Below are 22,006 nucleotides of genomic sequence, written 5' to 3'. Positions count from 1 at the left end.
ACAAATGCATATTGTCCAGATGGTAGATTTTTCTTCAAGAGCAAGTCTTGTGTCTACCAGTCTTTTCAGCAGATCCTTCTCCTTACTCCTACCTGAGTGGAAATAAGACCTGGTAGGTTATTAACTTTAATGCTGTAATAGCAGCTAAACCTGGTTTCTCAGCAGTGTTAGACATGCTTAGATGGCCATGAAAGCAGCAATCATATTGTGATGCCAGTAAATTCCTCCTGAGAGGGAAGTAAAAGAAGAGGGGTTTTGATTGAGGGAGGAATAGCCAGTTTTGTGTGGTAGGTTCTGACAATTTGTCTCTCATATAATAAAAAACCCCAAATTTATGGATTTTTATAAAAAAACAACTAACAAAAAAGAAAAACAAAAACAAAAAAACCACAACATGCCACACACTTCCAGGTGCATGTGTTGTTCTAGTATGTCTTGTTTCATACAGCTCTGGGTAACACAGAATGCCTACCAATAAGGACAGCCCAGCCAGCATAACCCTGGCTAGAGAGCAGCTTAGAAGTGGCACTGTCCCAGTTTGTGCTGTGACACTTGAGATATGTTTTTCAGTACTTTCATTTCTGCCTTGTGCTACAGATCATACATTTTTATTTCAATTCATATACCAAAGTAACATGTTGGATTGCTGTAATTTAATGTATTTATATGTTAGGTAGAACTGAGTATTATCCCAACTGAGACCTTAACTATATTTAGTGCTTTTCTCTCTTCTAATACTTAAGGAAGCAAAGGAAGCTCATAATGCCTTTTATGCAAAGTAGTAGTTTAAATGAAAGCATTACTACATTTGAGAGTATTTTCTTCTCAAAGTTGGCGTTGGGGCATCAGGAGAGACTTCTCATAGTGTCTTTCAGTTTCATGAAAAAAATACATGAGATTGTTCATGTATAATACTTGTGGTTGTTCATATAATTTTTCTGTAAATATAGAAATGAAATTATTGCTCTCTTTCAGTTTTAAACTAAATATTGATTTACTTTCTAAAATATTGCAGGAGGTTTTCCCTGCACGCTTCATTTTCGTGTAAGGTTTTTTATACCTGATCCTAACACACTTCAGCAAGAACAAACCAGGTAACCTCTATTTGATGTTTGCCTTCATGAACCAAGAATGTGTCTTTCCCATGTCTACAGCTTGGCAAATTATGCTTTATTACATAGATAACTTTCTAAAACTCTTGGTATAGAATGCATTTGGAGTGGAGAGCTTAATGCCATGCTCATGATGAGTAGTTTCTGATATACACAGCTTAAACCCTGAGATACAGCTGGAGTATAAATTAGTACAAAGATGTAGGTTTTAAAAGTACGTTTACTTGCATCTTGAATTTTTTTTTTTTTGAGTCTGCTTACCTACCCTAGGTCTATCTATCTTAGAAGTTTTGTATCAACACTGAGTCAGTTTTGAACATGTGTAGTAGATTTAATGCTGAGGGTGTGGGAGGGTGGGGTTTATTGTTTTTTTGGGAAGAACAGATAACAGTTTTTCTTTTCTAGTTTGCCCATTACTTGTAACATGTATAATGCTTCAATTTACAGTAGACTTCTGAAGTTTTATTTTTAAACCTGTCTCTTAGTTTTTGGGGTGATGGGGTGCATAAATTGTAAGTAATTTTCACAAATTTGTCACAAGATTTTAATTGAATACTTATTTTGTTCAGTGCCTGTAGAGTTTTGAATTTGAAGGCACACATTAATCTGGCCATTAATCTGGCATTTCTGTAACATTTTCATTGTTTATTAATTTCAGTGACTTGGAAATATAAATAGTACAACACATGAAATTATATTTCTTGTAGAAAATATAGCTTTTCACCTGTTTTGGTATTTGTTAATAATGCAGTTTTAAGCTGTTCTGCAGTTTAAAACTGAAATTATTCTAAGATCGCCTCTTTAAAGCTCTTCACATGCCCACTCTTCAGTATCACTATAAACTAACATTGTCAAACACACTAACGAGGAAGACTGAACTTCTCTTGGAGAATTGTTTAAGAGCTCTTTGTCAGCATATGCTGCTAGAGAAATGTCTCATCCTTCACTGAGTAGCTCCAAGATAGACTCTCACAGTCAACTTTGATTGGGATTTGGGGTGTTCTGCCTTTTTAATTTTTTAAAAAAATTGGATTAAAAATGAGTATTCCAGGGAGAAAAAGAGCCAGTTTAGTGATGGTTTGGTTTTTGTAGTGTTAATTGCGACATTAATACTGTGGCCCTGGAGTTGCAGTAGAGACTGCCAAAGATCCTTGTGAGAGTAAGTGGGTGTATGATTGCATATTTGTAAATGCCACTAATATTTGTTCATCTGTTTATATAGCTTGCTGGGAAATCTAATGAAGTAAAACTAATATATGTAGCATTTTAAATCATACCATTTAAAAATAAATGCACATTTGTTTTTTTTCCCCAAAAAATATTTTCTAGGCATTTATTCTTTCTGCAGTTGAAGATTGATATTGCAGAAGGAAGGTAATAAGAAGAATCTTAACTTTTTCTATAATTCTTTTAAAAATAAAATTAAAAAACTTTTGACCTGAGGGTATTGTTGCTGTAAAATTATCCCATTTTCCCCATAAATATGCCTTGTGAAACATTGTTTTAAAGGAAAATCACATTGCTAGGAAATGTTACATACTTTCTCATACCTCACTTATTAAGAACAATTTAGAAGTCTGTTGTGACTGAGCTATAGGAGATGCTATGTGTCAACAGGCTCAACATCAGCCACAGAAGTATTTATGCAAGGCTTGGTGTGCCAGGCATGGAATTCCAAACCTGGGGACCTTCTATGCAGTGCAGTAATCAGGAGTAGCAATGGGCAGTTCATGCTATAGTTTCTCATTATTTCAGGATTATATTACCTATATGGCGGGCATATACCTAGTGGCTTATTTGGCTGTGATTTCTGTGTGTTTGTACATTAAAAAAGTAAAAAGGAAAACATGGTCCAAGTATTTGCTGCCAAATGTCAGTTGCCTACAGGTGTTGGCCTTTTCTTTTATAAAGTGAGTTTTGGCCATAAGATCAGAGCTGTCTTTGTGCTTGGCATTTGGGTAATTTTAGTGTTTGTTTTAAATACACCAGAATGCAGCTATTAGTGTCCAGAGCCCCATAAAAATCTTTTCTCCTTTTTCCTTCCCATCTAAGCAACCAGCAAGAGTTTGAGCATGTCCTTTTCTGATTAATTCCTTCTGTTCACTTAAGGGACTGTTTAATATCTGGTTGTACTGTACTTCAACAATCAAACTGAGTAAGAAAAAATCAGATACTCTCTTGAAGATAAATCAGTCTTCACATACTGAACTAATTGTGAGACAGTTTCAATAAGACATACATACAGCCTATGTTTAAATAAAATTATTTCCTCTCCTTTCCAGGTTGTCATGCCCCATTAGTTCTGCTGTTGTATTGGCATCATATGCAGTACAATGTAAGTAATAATCAACCATTATTTTGTTAATAAATTTATTTTGCCAACAACGATCTTGGCTGTTTGGCTCTGGAAACTCAGGAAAGATTTATTTCCTTATCTATTTGTGCAGTGTATTCAGTATGCAGGTGAAGGTTATTAAAACAGCCTCCAAAGACAGTCTAAATAGGAAAACAATACTTTTTAGGCCTGTAAAAAAAAAAAAAAAAGTTGATACAAGGATAATGTTGCTATTTATGTGTGCTTCTGACTGCTGACAAAAAAAGTCAGGTTTGCATTGTCAGTGGAAACAAAACTGTGAAACTTATTATGTATTACAATAGCTATGAGAAAGCATTCCAAGGAAATAAGTGGTCATCTAGAGAGCAGATAAGAGGAAGGTAAACTCATGATTAAGAAATTACAGTGTTCTTACACAATGTTTGTTTCATGGAATCTGGTTTGTTATGTAAAACAGGCCCTTTGCAACACATTTAAGGTGACTCTACGTATAAGAACTTGCATCCTTCTCATCAGCCTTCAGCTGGCAAAAAAAAAAATTCAAATGATGATACTAGAAAAACAACTTCTGTTGGAAAACCAAATTGGAGTCTGACAATGCCCCACAAGCATCCTCAACAGTTAGTGAAAAACAGCTGGAGGAAGATCTGTCTCATTAAACAAATAAAGAAAACAAAACAGGTTGGGGGTTTAGTGGAGTCTGCATATTTGTTAAAATAGTCAGGGGAAAATAAGTGAGAATAGTTGTGTGATTATTTGGCTGAATCTCATTTCTTTTATGGAAAGGCTAACAAGACCCACAGAAACAACTGAGATAATTTTTGTTTGAAATAAGAACCAAGTTAAAATAATTAAAGAGTGGTTTTCAAAGAGAAATGTGATAAACTCTTAGTATCTGTTGAAACCCTAAGAGTCTATGAAACATTTGCTTTTATGTTTAGGCATATCATGTGTTGCATCCTTTTATAAAATGAAACTATAATCAGATTCAAACTTCAGTAAGAACAGTTGAAATTTTCCAAATTTCTCACAGTTTTGGTGCGAAATGAAATGCATCCTGCTCTGGTGTTTCCGAGGCTCAGTAAAGGCACTTGAAGGCTCAAACCCTCTGCACTATTAGGATTGCTAAATGAATTGGTGATCCAATTGTGCTAAAGCTCAGAAATGAAGAATGCAAAGATTTTATCAAAAGGGAAATTAATCATGCCCTATCTAGTGTACCCCAAATCTCAAAGTTGTTCCTGCTTCCCCTTCAGTTTTATGACTGTTCCCTTTTTAGTACTTAGGCTAGGATACCTACTAATGTATTTATCTATACTAAAGGAGAATGATAGAAGGATGGTGAAGATTGTCAAAGGGTGCTGGTGTGTTTTAATAATTGTCTTTCATGGCGGATTCTAGATTCTCCTTCTCCATTTTATCTTTTTTTTCTAACTTCTGACAGTGCTGCTTTTACCAGTGGTGGGGATATTTTTGTTTCTTTTTGTTTTTTAATTAAAAAACCCACAGCACAGAAAACCCCAAACCCAAAAGTAACAATTTTTTTTAATCTGATTTCCTTTATGTTGCTGTTTGTGTGATAACTGATATTTATTCTCTGCATTGGTAAGATATGAAATGTTCAATAGAAAGACATTCTCCCTTAAGGTTTTTTTGTGTGTGTTTTTTTTTTTTTTTTTTTTTTTTTTTGCTTTTACTGGAAGATGATGGCATAAGAAAGATATTTTTGAAATTAAGGATTTAGGTCTCCTTACTGAGTCATGTTTGCTGTGATTCCTGTCAATTGAAATTGTTTTAAGTTTTCTATCAGTGTTTTAATTTCTAATCATACTTAGTAAGGAAAGCTGAAGTTCTTGGTATGTGGTAGTTTCTTATAAGAAATGCAATGTTTGAGGTTGCCGTGAATCAGTTCTACCTGAGCTATTTACTGCCACTTCTTTGTGGCAGAAAGGTGGCTTTCAGTCTTCTCTCCTTCAGCAGCTTCCCTTGTATGCAGAAGGGAAAATCCTTGTTGTCTGACAGCCTTGTGGGTTGTTTATTTAAAAGGTGTAGCAGTTGTTGCTGACAGAAGAGCTGAAGCAGATCTCCTTCACAGTGTGTGAAGTCTGGTGTTTGACATTTCTGCTCTTGCTCCTTAACTAAAGTTTTTCCATGTGCTGGTTGTATGATTGGCCTTCAGAGGCTCTGTCTGAGTTTTGCAAGGGGACAGTTTTTGGTGCTATCTGCTGGGATGCTGCTTCTCTCTAGTGTCCTGTGCTCTGGCATTTGCTTCTGAAATAAAGTTCTGACGTGTCCCTCTGCCCTTCTGCAGCACACCCTGCGTTGCCTGGTGGGGCTGAGTTACAGGGGAATGTAACTGGGTGTGAGTACTATGTCTGAAGAACGTGTGACTGAACCTGATTACGAACATAGTTCAGACACTTCAAGAATAAGTTGTTAGTGTATTATCAGGAATGTGCTTTGTGACAAAACAGTCAGTAGTGGAGTTTGAAATATTTTTTTCGTTAAGAAGAACTTGTAAGATGCATTTTGAATAATTTCATCATTGTGAAGTTGGAAGGATGCACTCATCCTGAAAAATCTTGATAAATTGTGTGTTTTTACTATTGTAAAATGGGAATGCTGTACCATATAAAACCAAATATAGAAGCCTATACAGTACGATGAGTCCTTTTTTTTTTTATTTTAAATGGTGATTTAGCACCACTTGTTTTCTACCACTTCATGTAGGAAATTGCCTTTTCCAGGCCATTAAATGCCCAGCTACTGGTATGTAAGAAATCCCATATATTTCATGAGAATATGCTCTTATGTTAATAAATCCATTGCAGACTTGGGATTTTAATCTGGAGCACAGCAATAAAACCAGCAAAGGTGTAAGGAATGCTTCTAAGCTTGTCTTTCCCTGAGCATCAGTTGCTCTTGTCTCCTGCAGTACTGCTCCTCTCAGCCCTGCTTTGAGACCCAGGAATCATCTCTAGCACACTGCTATCTGTCTTTGGGACTTTCAGAAGTCCCAAACAGTTCAGAAAGGGGTTGACTGATTTCTAGGGCTTCCAATGGACTTTTTCTTCTAAGGAATGGAAGGCTGTTCATGATGAGGAGTCAAGGAAAGCTGAACTTAGTGTGAAAGTCTCTCAGGAACTGGGAATAAGAGTGTTAGAATTTTGGGAATGCCAGAAGATTGATATCCCAGAGATAGAGAACAGCAACAGTGGTTCCTGAGTGAGGCCTGACTCTTCTAATTTGCCTTTGTTTTGCCTCACTTTATAAAAATTAGATTGACCCCTCAGACTTGCTTGTTTCTGGAAACCTCTCTCTTTTCATGGTTAGCATTTGGGGATTTTTCTGTGTGTGCTCCCCACCCATGCTTTCTTGAAGTGAAATAGTGCTCATGAGAGCATCTCATATAAGCTGAGAGATTTGCTTACAGATCAGCCAGGTGTCTGCTTGCTTCTTTCCTGGGCATCTTTAACCCTTGTGCCTTAAAATCAAAATCAGACTGCATTAGTAGAGAGAACTTTGAGCTGAATTTCCAGGGTTTGAAATTACTTACTAGGTGTGTTGGGCAGTCTGAGGATTGTGTGCATGTCACATCTGTTCTCTTGAAGCCTGCAGCAGTGCTGTTCAACCAGAGGTATCTTTTATCATATCTTACAGTACCTGTTGTCAGCAGTGCCAGTGTTATCTGTGTGATGCTGATGAAATGCCCAATACAACAATCAACTTGGAGAGATTAATTGAAAAAACATTCCTATTTCCTTCCATATGGTTCACTGAATTCTAGATTGCTGCTCCTGAGCTTGCTAGCATCTCTATACAACAGATAATCTAAGAGTGTCCTGATTGTGTATATACAGCAACTTTCCAGCTCTTTTGGGCTGGTTTTCCTTAATTATATTTTATAGTTGTGTTAGGCAATACCGCAGCCACTTCAGGAGATCATTGCTTCAAGTATTGTTTATATGATGATCTTCCATTAACCCACAAATAATTTTTTGAACTGTAACATTTCAAAACAAGGTACAATCTCCAGAGTGGAGAATCCCAGATTGGGATACTGGCTGGTGCTGTAGCTGAAGCAGCTGATTTTCTGTATTGCCCCTTAGATTTGATACTACTATTCTTCTGTATTTTTAAGTTGGATGAACTTATTAAATATTTTTGTGTAACATAACTAAAAAGAGGGAAAGAATAGTTTCCCAAATCAAGGTCCATGTAATACAGTATTACACTCATGGTAACAGCCTCGGATTGCACCAGGGAAGGTTTAGATGCTGTATTAGGAAAAAATTTTTCACCAAAAGGTTTGTCAGGCTTTGGAAGAGGCTGTCCAGGTAAGTGGTGGAGTCATCATCCCAGGAGGTATTTAAAAAATGTGTAGATGTGACACAGAGGGATACGGTTTAGTGTGGGCTTCTCAGTGCTGGGTTAAAGGTTGGATGCAATGATCTTAGAGGTCTTGTCCAACCTAGATGACTTTGTGATTCTCAAATGAGTCGTGGTGAATACTGAGAAACAACATATATGGCAGAGGATCAGATGCATTAGTTTGGTAAAGCCTCACAATGTTTTGTGAGTATTGGTAGCTACTCCTTTAAGTCTTTTACCCAATACCTCCTCAAAATGAATACTCCTTGTACTTTGGATTATACTTTGCTTTTCTTAGTAGTTTTTTGATTGTGTCTGTATGGTTTCTGAATTACATTTTGTATTTGAGATACAGAAACAGCAACTCAGTATAATTTATAATTTCTAATTTGTTTCTTCCTTTTCCTTGTGACTAATGTTTTGTGTTGCTGTTTAACTGTGTCTGGGTTTTGAGCTGCTGATTTTTATTTTTTATTTTTTTTAATAAAAGGCATTACAATGACTGGCTCATGATTCATTCTGGAGTGGTAAATAACTTGGAGACTACCATTGTGCATGCATAGTTTTCTTTATTTTTCCTCTACAAATGTTCCTTTGTTTTTATTAATGCCTAATTTCTCATTCTGTCTTACCACAAAATGGCCAGCTGTTGTAAGAGGTCATAAGCAGCTATTTACAATCATGCCTAGGCTGAACATTTTGTTAGGGCTCTGGAGTATGAAGCATTATTTCCTTTTACAAAACAAATTAGTTTTAACTCACATGATAGCTAGTTCTAGTTGTCCTGTAGGAACATCACAATTATATAGGGACTGAGTGGGTTAGTGTTCATGCTCCTTATTTGGATGCAGGTTCCACTTGTCAAAACACCTTTCCTTCTCTCAGCATTCACTTCTGAGAGTTTTTTAGTCCTTTTAGGAATTTCTCTCTGAAAACCATTTTCAACATGGTGTAATTTTGCTCATTCCAATGTACCTTTCTAGTCTGTCTTTTGTAAGTGTCTACATTTTTATGTTGGCTCTTTGAAACTGAATTCTGCTGTAGTGGATTGTTTTCTGATTCCATAAACATATTAATACTTCAATAATTTTTAGTTACTGTTGAGAAACATTTTATGCTAGGAAGTTCATCTTTCTTCTGTTCTTTTTTGTGCCAATAAGCAATCATTTAAAATTTCTAAACTGATTAAACTGTATAGATTCACTATCTTTTCTTTTTGTGCCTCCATGTTCATATGATGATAAATTAATCATTAGCCTTTAATACTACATTTCACCCTCATCTCAAGAATGTTGAGAGTTGTTATTGCTGTCCTGATTTGGAGACCAGTCATATGATTTCTGTTTTAATGTTTTAATCCTGTACTGCAGTTTTATATATGAGGATTTTTACAATTTATATGCCGGACACATTCTGTGGTTTGTTTATTCTGTTGCCTTGTGAACCTTATTTTTATATGTAGTTATCCTTTTTTTAAAATGGGCAACTCAATTCACTTTTGTGCTTTATTCATTTGACCTGAAATATTAAAATTGCGATAAAGTTACAAATTCAGTATGAACCTGCTTGATTCTTTTCTGATACATTCTCAGGCCTATAGGAAGTTGATGTTTAACCAGTTTCTAAAGACTAGCTTACTATCTTTTGTAGGCATTCTTTTGGGTAAATTGCTCATGTGTTCTATAACTGATTTCTCATAATGGTTAGCCAATGAGCCATTCATACATTTCCCTTCTTATATCTGAAGTTACTGGAAGTGTCCACGTGCAGAAATAGGTTTTGGTGTTATTACTTTGTATGCAATTCTTTTTCTTATTATTTACAAGTAAAGTCTGTAGAATTGGAGAACAATGTCACTTGCACCTTGAAGGATGTCTGAACAAAATACTTATGAAAAAAGTATGAAGAATGTATGGCTTGTTTTGGCTTCAGTAAGGCATAGACAGATTCTATACTCTGTAAACATACATGATCTCAAGACTTGTGTTTCAAGCACTTATAATCTCTTATTTTGTTGAAAGTTTGTAGAACTAGTGTTTCATATCAACATGGTTACTTGGCTATTGGACTCTTCTTTTACTAGAAATTAAAAAATATCTTGTTTTTACTGAATATGGCCTTCTAAATTAATGGTCCATTACATTCCTTTATTTAAAGCTTTTCATATTAGATCTAGAACTCTAAAATACAATATTGTGATATTCAAATATCAGGGGTTTGTTTTTTGACTCGTCATTCGTCCCACTTTCTCTCACTTAGCTCTATACTATTTGCCAGTTACAACAAATTAAAGAGCAACAGTGGTCTAGAATGGAGAAAGGTTAAAATATCATTGTTTTTATACTCTAACTTTATCTTCACTGAGTATCTGCTGACTCATGATCAGAGCAGAAAATATGTCAGGCGAAACTCAGGTGAGAAATAGGTCTTTAATATTTTCTGCCCTTCTTCTCTCTTCTGGAGAAATCCAGTAAAGAGATATCAAGACGTCAGCAAGAATAATAACCCACGATGCTTCTATGTCCTCACTTTTTTTTTTTTCCTACTTGGATAATTAAATCTTACACAAGATCATTAGTCTTGCAAGATGTTTCTATTCTACTGTAACAGCTGGCTAGGGAGTTGGAGAAGCTAAATTGCTCCCCTTATTGGCATGGCCTCAGGTAGCTAGTAGCAAGAGGGAAAAAGCCCAGTGTAGCCTACTTAGAAGATTAAAAAGAAGACTACCTCATAATGTGTGAAGGAATAACAGTTGTTCCTTTTAGGGAAGGTAAAATTACAGTAAAAATATCTTTTTCTATTGCAAAGAAAATTGAAATAGAAAACTATGTTATCTTATTCCTGGCAATCTGGTCTTTTCCCACTGGCAAGATGTGAATTCAAGCTGGCTGCAGCAAACCTTAAAGACGTAGATTGTTTCATAGCAAAGATGGGTTGTATTAGTGTTTAGTAAAGGATCCACAATCAACTACTGTAATTGTGAAATTGTGGGGTTTATTTTAACTTTTATTAGCATACTACTTATTTCTAAAAGTTTCAAATTTTCACTTTTATTGTTGTTGCCTTAGACTTAGCATTGTCAGGCTTAGACTTTTGTCAATATATATGGATATTCCTGAAAATCACTTCAGTTTCTTATGATACTTCTTCATAATCTGTCTTGGTTGATTTGGTGGGGTTTTTTTGTTTTTGTTTGTTTGGTTTGGTTTGGTTTGATTTTATTCTTTCTTGGTTTTTTTGTTCTTCTTCAGATAAATTTTACAGTAATGTTCAAATATATGATTTAGCTTTCATGGAATATATTTAGTCCTTTGCCTGCAGTTTGCTAATTAATTTAAAGTTTAGGCTACCTTTAAGAAGAAAGAACTAAGTATGCAAGGCTTTCTGCATTTAAAGTAAATTAGTTTCTCTTCATCATTCCCTTTTTTATTTAAATATTTCTCTTGATGCCGACAATTAGGTGTGCAACTGTATTAGCTTTTGACTGCATGTCCCTGGGAATTGTATTGTATAATTGTAGTTCCATTTTCTGGACCATTTAAATCATGCAGTTTGAATATATATATGTGGCAAATATTACTTATCCCCTGCATTACAGATCCTACATAATTACTAGTTGTAAGTTATTTGTTATGTGCCCCTCAACTTGAATCATTTAAATATCTCTTTTTTTAAAATTTTCTGGAAAATAGTGTTAATATTATTGATAGTATATCCTAAAAGTGTGCTCTTGAACTTTGATTTAGTTGCATTTCGATGCTGAATTGTTTGCAGCCTATCAGTTACTTCCTTTTGTGTTAATTTGCAAAAGATACTAATAACTTCTGGGAAACTTCAAGGCTTCATAATCACTATTCCATACTCCTTATGAAAAAGAAGGTTAGTACAGGTCATAGTTATTTACTTTTTGTAGCAGCTTTGTAGTGTTATGTGTCAATTAGCAGTTATTTCACATTTCCTGTTAAGTAATTCACAAGCTGAATTTCTAGGACAGTGCCATAGTTGGTAGCAGAGTGATTTCCACTTGAATTTGTGAAGAGTGGATGCTTTTTAAGTGACAGATCTTGTTGAAGATTTCTAAAATGTTCTAGTCAAGTAAGTGTGTCAAATTGATTTCTTTTACCATCTCTTACTGAAGTAATTGGGTGTTCTCTGATGTAACAGTGCTGCATGTGTGTGTCAGCACAGCACATGACATCTGTCTGGTGCTGCTACAGGTTGTGGTGCAAAAGTGAGGCTACATAAGTAACTAAATAAAGTACTGAGTCATTCAGTGCCTGAGATTATAGTTATGTTAAGTGCATTTTGAAAAAAAATTTACCTCGCTGAGGTCATACAGTTCCCAATGTTCAACACTTCTTGTCTGTTGGGAAACAACTGGTAATTTCTGCATTTTCCCATATTTGTATGTGATTTGATGAGAAGGAATTTCTTCTAAACAAAATCCAATTAACTCTGAAAACTGTATATATGTGTTTCTTGTTTCTTAACAGCACAACTTGGAGACTATAATGCTTCAGTGCATTGCTCAGGATATCTTTCAAATTACAACTTTATACCGGAGCAGAACAAAGATTTTCTTACCAAAGTAGAAACGCTACATGAGCAACACAGGTAATGTCAACTTTTAGTTCTTTCTTACCTCTTGAGCTTTTAAAGAAAAAAAAAGATATCAAAAGGAAGACTCGAGTTCTTAGTAGTTGCATTTCAACAGTCAGTTGTATTTCATATAGCTTCTGTTAAATTAAATACTTGGGTTTATCATAGAGATGCTAGATAAATTATATTCAGAGTGCAATGCTAATTTGTTGAAACATTTAAATAAATGTCTAGTTATAATCTCCAAGTGATTAGTTAGCCTTAAATATTATTAAAGGCAACAATCTAGAACACTGTACTAGATTTTTGAAGGGTTTGCTACATAAAGGACATTTGATCATTTTTCAAATTCTACAGATGTTTTTTTGTCTATATATGTGGAAAAACTCCAAGATATGCCATAACAATAAAACACTTCAATTAACTTGGTGCTTTCACTTCCCTCTCCTGAATGTAATGCAAAGGCTGCAACAGATTATTCCAGTCAGCGTGCTGCTGATTATTTTTTCTGACCCTGATGATTTGTCCCTTGTAAGTCTGCAGCTTTGGAATTAGTGGTGTTGATCAGATACTTGCAAGCTGAATGCAAATATACCAATCTAAGAAATTGTCTGTGAGCAAATGAAATACAAATCTCTGTAGGCTTGTTTTCTCTGTCTGTATCTTAACTGCAGCAGAGCTAATTCCCTGCTCTCTTAGTTTCTTTGATTTATATCTTGAAATACACAAAATATTTCCATTTTCATGTCTTCTTAATGTCCCTCAGCTGTTTTTTTCTCATCTTTCAATACTCTTGCTTTTCCCTCTGGTTTTTTTACTCCTAGTGGGTGTCGTGAGTAGTTTTGAACTTCACATGTGCTCCCTAGCTGTCTAGAGCAGGCATTGTCATTTATGGGGCAAAAGAAGATAACCTCTGAAATCTTGACTCCAACTGTCCTTTCTGTTGGAGACACTAATCTGGACTGCTTTCCAAACAGTTTGTGTTCAGGCACACAATTGCTGATGCTTCTACTCCTTCCAAATTAATTGGCAGTTTCCAGTAGGCTCAGTAGTTTTTTGAGGGGGTCTTTTAGACACGAATGAATAAGCCTGCTTGTCTTAGGAAGCAGTCGCCTTGGAGACCACTGAGGGAAGTTTCTGAAGAGTCTTGGAGTGACTGGTCATGTATTTAATACTGTGGTAACAAGAGATATAAAACTGGTTATGTTCTGCAGAGGAAAGATCAGAAATTTGCATTGGTCCAGACTAGAGTGTGGTGGTGTCTGTTGGAAAGACTCCTTTCTTCTGTGTCCTTTCAGTGATATCAATGCTTTCATTGAGTGTCTTTGGTGGGGTGAAGCCTTCATGGTTGAGAAGTTTAACTTCTGTATTGGAATTAACAGAGATGTTGGTAATTGAAGGTCTGAATAAATATACTGAGTAAATTGAACTGGAAAAAAATTTTCTTTATTGTTTTAACATGTCTTTTGAAACTTAGCTCTTAAAGCCAATTTACTTTAGAGTACAAGGAGAGGCAGACATATTATTGTTTATCCTGGCAGTATTTCTTGCGTACTCCTTTGGCATTTGTGTGTCTCGGACATGAATTTGACTAGATCGGTGCCAAGAACATACTTGACAAGAATGGTTCTGGTGTTCACTAGAGCTGCTGGGAAGGAAAGATGGAAAGGAAGAATTTACTTTTTTACCCTTTGAGAGAACATTGTTGCTTTGGAATGAGATTTCTGCTTGTCTGGAATAAAAAATACTTCTGTAAACCATATAGGTTATATGTAAATTATTATAGCTTTGAAATTGTTATTCTTATATTAGTGGGTTTCAAAGCCAACCCTATAAACATCTATGCTTTTTTCATTCTTTAGTATCTATCCTTTGGAAAACTTACAATGGAAAAGAAAAAGGTTTGAATTGCTGAAATACAGACTTGAGACAAGTTATGTTGTGAGTTATGTGTTGTAACTCAGTGCAAAGCTTTTGTTACCTAGGTCTTATGCTGCTTTTCAAAATCTGAGGAAGTATTCCCTGAACAACTCCATTCCACACTGTTTAGTGGACAGTATGTAGCTTTTAAGAAAGCAGCTATTGTCATATTGAACTGATATAGCTTCAGAAATTTTCCTTCTGTGTTCATCTCTAAATCCATAGGGGGATTTTTCTGTATGTAGTTGGTTCTAATGTGGTTTTTACTGCTGTGTTTTGCTTAGTAACATAAGCAGCCTGAGATCTTAGGATGCAGATAGTGTCCAAACTGGTAAGGTTTTCACAGTGCTTGCTAGATCCAGCCATCAGTTAGAAGAGAAGAATGCATTTGAAACTAAATATATTGCAGATGAAGTTTGCTAGTCCTTGGGTATCAACAACTATAAAAATTGGAACATCAAGACCAATTTCCTCTTGCCTGTTTATCTCACTGAATAATTACCATCTGCTTAGGGACCTGAAGGTTTCGTTTCACCTCTAATTGAGTAGAAGAGTGTAACAACAATGAGTAAAAAACCTATGTCTGTGCTGAGATACTTGTTGGCCCTTCAAGACCCAAGGCATGACTGGTCTGGTGTAGATGGCGTATACAAATACAGAATTAAAATGCACAGGCATATCTTGTTAGTGTACAGCAAGAATATCTTGTTAGTGTTCTGAACAAAGTACTTGATCAAATAATTTAAAATGTCACTAATATACTCTTCCAAACGTATTCGGCATCCTGTTATATAACAAAATGGCCGTTTCACATCATTTGCTTCTATAATTTTCTGACACAGTGAAAGATATAGGGTCTGCTAAAGTTCTTCAGAATCAAGGTGACAATAGTCAGTGTACATATAGCTCTGAGAAACCAGTTTAGCTCAGGATTGTGATAAACAGCAGTTTTCTTCATCTTTGCTTTCTTTTTTCGTGATATTATGCCATCCTCAAGCCATGCTGGCCATTGGTTTCCAGTTCAAGGTAGCTTTCAACTTTCTGCAGTATGATGTAATATTTCCTAGAGTGGCTGTTTCAGGGCATTGTATTTTGATGGCTTTGCATTTAAAAAGAGGGATATTAATTGGAAGTATTAGATGCTGGAGCTCTTAATATAACTCAATGTTCCGTCAGCTTTTTGCAGGTTGTACCTAAATTTAATTTGATTAATGTAATTTTATGCATGTTGTTTGGGAAGTTTATCTAGCAAATAGTTGTTTTTACCTGTACTTATAGAAGCTTACTTGAAGACAGGGAGGTCAAATGCTTTTATGATTTCAATGTCTTACCTGCAGGAGAAAAAAATATTTTAGGACTTACGGATTTTAGGTAAACTTAGATGGCTTTTCTTTTGTGAGTTTCATTACCTTAATATTTAATCTGATCTCTCCCCTTTATTTTATTAGTGCATTAATGCTTCTTATCTTTCTTCTACATGACTTCTTTCTAAGAGACTATGAAATATACAATATTTACAGATGCAGCTTCTTACTAAAATCTCAGATTTTATAGGGAAATTGTTTCCTTGTCCCTTTGAACATAACAGATAGCAAAGATTTTTATAAAAAGAGCTTGTCCAGAGTGGCTAACGGAATAAAATCATGTATAATTCACTCATTTTTTTGGGAGTACTTTAGCAGGGCCTTCACCACTAAAGAAATTATGGCACTACTTCATGTGAGGTTTTTGTTTGAGACACTTAATTTCAGCATTCTTCTGGTTTTATGCATTTGGAATAAATATGTTATAATATCTTTTACTTTTGACTTGTCTGTGGCTCATAGTTATTATTTTTTTCCCTTCTTGTAGTGGCCTCAAGCAATCTGAAGCAGAGTCCTGCTATATAAATATAGCAAGAACACTTGAATTCTATGGAGTGGAATTGCACAGTGGTAGAGTATGTTTACATTGTAATTTTTCCCTCGGAAAGTAAATTTGTATGCTTTTTTTTTACATTAATTAATAGCAGTAAAAAAAGTAATATTTAAGCACTGACTTTATCATGTGTTCTTTTTAAGTAGAGCTGGTTAATTTTTCAGTAACTTATGTGACCTTCCATGTTGCTGGAAGGCTGTATGACCTTTGAGCACCTTCCAGATGCTGGAAATTCAACCAAATAAGCTAGAGCTGCTCAAAAGTGTAACAAAATATTTTTAAGATAAACTATTGAATTACTGCAGTATATTTTACATTAGGTTTCTGATTTTACAAAGGTTTCTGAGTTCCTTAGCATGAGAGAAAATGAAATGCTCTGTTTAATGCTATTAGTTGGCAGGTGTTTTAAGAGTTTAATTTCTCTGAATTTCTAGCACTAATTTCCTAAGTGTTAAGAATATAGAGGTTTTGTGGTGTGGTAGTTTTTTGTTTTTTTTTTTTTTTTTTTTTTTTTTTTTTTTGTTTTGTTTTTTTTTTTTTTTTTTTAAATTCCTGTGTTCCCTGATTCCAGGCTAAATCTAAGAAGTATTTAACAACCTGAAAGATGACCACTAAAAATATATTTGAAATATTTCACCTACAGAGTGTTCATTGATAAGAGACATGTCTTAGTATTTCACTGTTTACTGCAATTTAATTTTTTGGCTACACTATTGATCTGAAGTGAATCTCCAAAATGCTTTTTTATTTGCATCCTAATGTGCACGGTACCTTTAGTGCTTCTTTGCAATAGTAAATTGTTTTGGTGTAAGGCTTGTCATGTAAAAAGGAAGTCTACTACAGATAATTGATTTCCTAGGTGAAGATGACTTCTAGTTTTCTTAACATTTTTTTGACTTTTGTTAATAATCCTGACACTAAGAGTTATAATGAAAAATTCATTAATTTCTTTAATGATGAGGAAGGAATAGAATTAATAATTTGCTTCCTTCAGCATATTTTCTTGTTTTTCTTTATGCTGCCACAAATAAGTGAGTGTTGCATTGGATTTCTAGAAATTCCTAAAGTACTTCTGTATGACGCCACTGTAATTACATTCATATTCATGAAATACAGCACTCAAAAGATAGACACTTTTTTTAATAATGGAGAAAAGTAGAAAGGAAAGGAAATGATCTTATTAAATCTGACTTTGTATAGTCTGTTCATTGGGTCATCTGTCACCTTTCTACTTTATTGAAGAAGCTCTTAGTGTTACACTTGAGATCACTATATGCACTTGATTGGATATTTTTCTTTAAACTTCTGTTATAGCCTAGTATTTTGATAAGCCAACATGAGTGCTAAGATTTCTGCTATGTGACCAGTCTCTTAATATTAATGGGATGTTTTTTCTGCAAGCTCTTTTAATTTCCATTATCCTTCCTGAGCTGCAGGCTGCTGAACTGCATGCAGGATGTCAGTAGTGGTCTTACCAGTGCCAAGTCAAGTAGTGATAATAGACTGGATTCAGACATTTTCAGCTAAATTAAATTTTGCTGTAGACCATTTTGCTTCTGTTTCAATTCAAAATAATAGTTTTATCAAAATTCAGTTTTTTTAAGGAAGAAATATTTGATCTGGTTTCTCTAGCAGTTGAACTAGACATCTAAACATTTAGAAGCTGCTAGGAAGGAAATGGAACCCAAACCAGAAAATATCATGCCACCTTTCAAACTAAGTTTTGATATAATTTGAATGTGGAGCTTCATTCTTCCTCTCCCTTCCTTGTCTCAGAGTAGGTAATGGAAAAACGAAAGTACAGAGAAGGATAATAATCATAACTGTTTTAAGGAAAAGCCTTCTGTAGCAGGTGAACAGCATGGGGAATGTGAATAGCCAAGACCTTCAGTCTACCTAAAAAGAAACAGGTTTTAGTAAAGGCACTTTTCCTGGAAGGCTGTCGTTGAACTGTAAGTTTTACTTCTGATTTAATGGATGCCCAAGGTGAAATAGCTATCAGGAGCAGTCAGTCACTGCAGTCCATTAAACATAAAAGAAGCTTCTAAACCAGGAAATCCTCTAGCTGTGAATGACCTGAAGCTGAGAAGAAGAGTTGTTAGGGTGTAGCTGGTTGTCTCTGAAGTTTTGTCTTTCCAAAACATCAGTTGCAAGTCCCTGTTTGGATTGAATGCCATGGGGCAAACCTCTCAACCAACACGAGGTTGATCTTGCTCCCACAGGCCTGTAAGAATTTTACAGTGAAGGTTTATAAGCTGCTTCTTCACAGAGGCTACTATGTCCTGCCCCTGCTTTGGCAGGGATTTTTACAGTGCCTCCTGATATTTTCCCCACTCTCAGTACTGCTTTTAAATCATCCTTCCAGTTCTGTCACATCCCAGTGCCTTGACCAGATTTAGCAGGGGCTAATTAAACTGTGTCTCTGTGCAAGCCTTTAGCTCTGTGGGTTCTGATGATCTTGTTCCTCTTAGATTGCGTGTCAGAATAACCAGGAAACACTTGACTTTTATACTAATGGCCCAAAGAAGCTGCTGCTCCTGTACTGGTGGTTGAGAGTGGGATACTTTTGGATAATGTTTCTTAAAGAGCAGATGGATATATAGCTTCCTTTTTTTTTTTTTTTTGTTTTATGATAGAAAGTTAAATATTTAATGTAACTGTGAGCTTTCTTTTTAGCAACTTACTAAACATGCAATTTCAATCTGAGCTCAGTTTTCATGTGCAAACAATTCTGCTTTTTTTGATGAAAAACTGAACTGCTAAAATATTAAAATATGCGATAGTGTTAGGAGACTCAAGAGAGTGAATTCAATATCTTAAAACTATATTGATATATCTTGAATTTCTATTCTCCTTTTCACTCAGGACCACAATCCCATCTGCTCAATAATTAATTTACTGTTAACTCATCTTTCATTTTTACTCAGAGTTGAAGATAGAAAATTTGTTGAATCAATATTATTTCCATATCTACAAAAATCAAAATGGTAATTGTAAATTAAATCAAATGTTAATCAGTACTTAACTAGCTAGATGCCTGGCATTATAATTTTTTTCTTTACAACCTTTTTATTATTATCTTCGTGTTACCTGTTTTTAAAATAAATATATGTATGTTATTTCTTTTTTTATGCTATTTAACATGATGTTTTGCAAGAGAAATAACTGTACATCAGTATCATATTTCATATAAGAGACCCTCTCTTTATGCTATTCCAGCATCTTGATTTTTGTGTTTCTTAGGCTCAATACAAGAAAATTCATAATAACAAATAACATGGAGATTAGTGGTTTGGGCTGGTGCAGAGGAGGGTAAGGAATGAACTTTGTTCTGACAAAGCTTCTGGAAGTTTAGCCTAATTAATCCCTATCAAGTGTTTTAGATAATCCTTTATTTCTACTTAATCATGTAGATTTTAAGGTTTTACTTTTAAAATTTTTTTCTTCATAGTATTGATTTTTAAAAACAGGAACCTGGAGTAAGCTCAAAGTGCTAATAATGCAATTTTCTACCCTGCTTTAGGTTGGCCATATCAGGCAGAAACAGCTAAACTGTAGGCAGTTAATCTCCTGAATACCTTGTTCTTCCCAGGTATTAAAATACTGGGATGTCAGCTCTGGATTCCTGTATTATGCTTTGCAAATTAGGTTGGACTTCTCTCATTCATGGGCCTGTATCACACTTCTGTTCAACTGTTTTTAAAGGATTTATTGTAGACTTTCTACAGTATTGCCAGAGTACATGCTCTGTACCTTATTAATATAAAGAAATTGGGATTGGACATGGAGGAAAGCCATATATTAATTGAGCCCAGAGTACCATCTAGAGGAGCAACTGCGCTACTGAAAGCATTAAGAGAATCTGTTACCATTGGCTGTCCTAAAACACTCTGAAACTGCTTTTTGAGTCAAAACTGATACTTTAAACAATGGATTCTACTACATGTGGATTTGGGTATACATTTATCTCTGTTTAGAAATCTATGTAATAACACATTATTGTGTATTGATCATAGGAAAGGGGAAGTCAAGGTTTGTAACTTCTTTAACATCAGTCTGGATTTAGGCTCAAAATGATGATCCAGCATCCTCCTCTCTGCCTTTTTGTTGTTGTTGGGTTTTTTGTTGTTGTTGTTGTTTTTTTTTTTTTTTTGTTTGTTTGTTTTTTTAACTCAAATATTTGCTTCTATGGGAGAATGTATTTTCTCTTTAGTATCTCAGTACCTAGACAGGATTATAAAATTATGATTTTTTTTTTTCCCAGTTGCATGTGTTAAGCTAATGCATACCTTTTGGTTTAGTTAATAATGGATTTAATTTAGTGTATGAAATATTCATGTGCACATGTATTTTTCCAACGTATTCTCATATGCAAAATTGTGGTCACCTCCTGTGCAGTCTTTCTTGGTAAGACCTTTTAGGAAAAAAGTAAGGAATTACTTCCTCTCTTTTTTTAAACAGCATATAATCAGGCAATTTTTGTTCAGTTCCCAAAATTCTGTGACATTTACCTGACTAATCTTGGGGAGTATTTCAGCTTCTTTCCTGAAATTAATAAGGCTAGACTTGCAAATTTACTCTTGATACAGACCTAAGGAACATCCAGGGTAGTAGGATGAACATTACAACTTTTATGAATGAATAATATGTAAAATGTGTAATAGATAACATCAAAGGAAAGAGATGGACAAAAATCAAAACTCAAAAATGTCATTGATTTTGTTCCTCAAGTGTAGCGATTTACATATAGAAAGCTTGAAAATAAATTTATTAGTAGATAAATGTGAATTACATAAACTGCATTTGTGTTCTTACAGTATTTTTCTTTTTTAGGATCTCCATAATCTAGATCTCATGATTGGGATTGCATCTGGTGGAATTGCTGTGTATAGAAAACTCATCTGTACAAGCTTCTATCCCTGGTAAATTCTTGTATTGTAAAAAAATATTTCTGTTTTTTTAAATCTTTCATTTGCTTTCACATTTATTCCAAAGAAGCCTACAATACATATATCTGTTCTTTATGGAATATTGTGGTATTTTCTTGTGCTTAGATAAAAATGAAAACTTGCCTAGCCTTTTATACCTTTAAGGTTTTTAAAGTCCTTGTGCTGTGTGAAGTCTTGATCAAGTTAATTTATGTACCAGTATGAGTACATTATTAGGAGGACCCTGTGGTCTTAAAGATTTTCTGCTGTTATGCTCAATAATATGTCTCTTTAAAAACAAACAAAATCAATCAGTATTGCTATTAAAGTTCAGCCCCTAACTCAGCCTGAATTAAGTTCAGTCTGGACTTTTTAACATGGCATTCAGCAAGAAGATACTCACTTCTTGGAGTATAAATATAAATAAGGTTTTTGGAGTTTCAGATTTACAGGAAATAGAACAATATAATTTTGAAATTTTAAAATCTTGTCAAATATGGGTATATAACATTAACAAGCAGGTGAGAGACCTTCACATTCTTCTCTGATACATAAAACATTAGAATACATGATTATGCTGTAGAAAATAACCTCTGCAAAGAAATAATATGCACAAGAACTCTATTGTGAATGACACGAGAAGTTACATAAGCTATAACTCTTTTAAAGTGCATTTGGGCTTCATTAGTTATACCATACTAAAAATTATAACCTGAATAAGAAATTATATGGAGGTTGGGCATTTCCTTAAGGGGTTTTGGATTGGATCAGAAAGAATTTTTTTCATTTTTTTCCAGTCTTTCTTTTTTAAACTAAGTATGAAA

General features: G+C 34.6%; 1 protein-coding gene across 7 annotated transcripts in view; it reads left to right on the top strand.

Moving 5' to 3' along the window:
• Positions 1 to 22,006, top strand: part of PTPN3 (protein tyrosine phosphatase non-receptor type 3) — a 158,940-nt gene that overhangs the window by 77,743 nt on the left and 59,191 nt on the right. For all 7 annotated transcript variants that reach the window (XM_085571780.1, XM_085571779.1, XM_085571781.1 and 4 more), the window contains 6 exons: positions 1,016 to 1,094; positions 2,442 to 2,486; positions 3,395 to 3,447; positions 12,312 to 12,432; positions 16,189 to 16,276; positions 21,088 to 21,176. In XM_085571780.1, coding sequence (XP_085427906.1) covers positions 1,016 to 1,094; positions 2,442 to 2,486; positions 3,395 to 3,447; positions 12,312 to 12,432; positions 16,189 to 16,276; positions 21,088 to 21,176 — 475 coding nt within the window. The remainder of the gene's footprint in view (positions 1 to 1,015; positions 1,095 to 2,441; positions 2,487 to 3,394; positions 3,448 to 12,311; positions 12,433 to 16,188; positions 16,277 to 21,087; positions 21,177 to 22,006) is intronic.

This window comes from Lonchura striata, chromosome 2 (assembly GCF_050655825.1).
Source record: "Lonchura striata isolate lonStrDom1 chromosome 2, ASM5065582v1, whole genome shotgun sequence".
Classification (NCBI taxonomy): domain Eukaryota; kingdom Metazoa; phylum Chordata; class Aves; order Passeriformes; family Estrildidae; genus Lonchura; species Lonchura striata.
The sequence above is the reverse complement of the archived record's forward strand: the minus strand, read 5'-3'. Positions and strand labels throughout refer to the sequence as shown.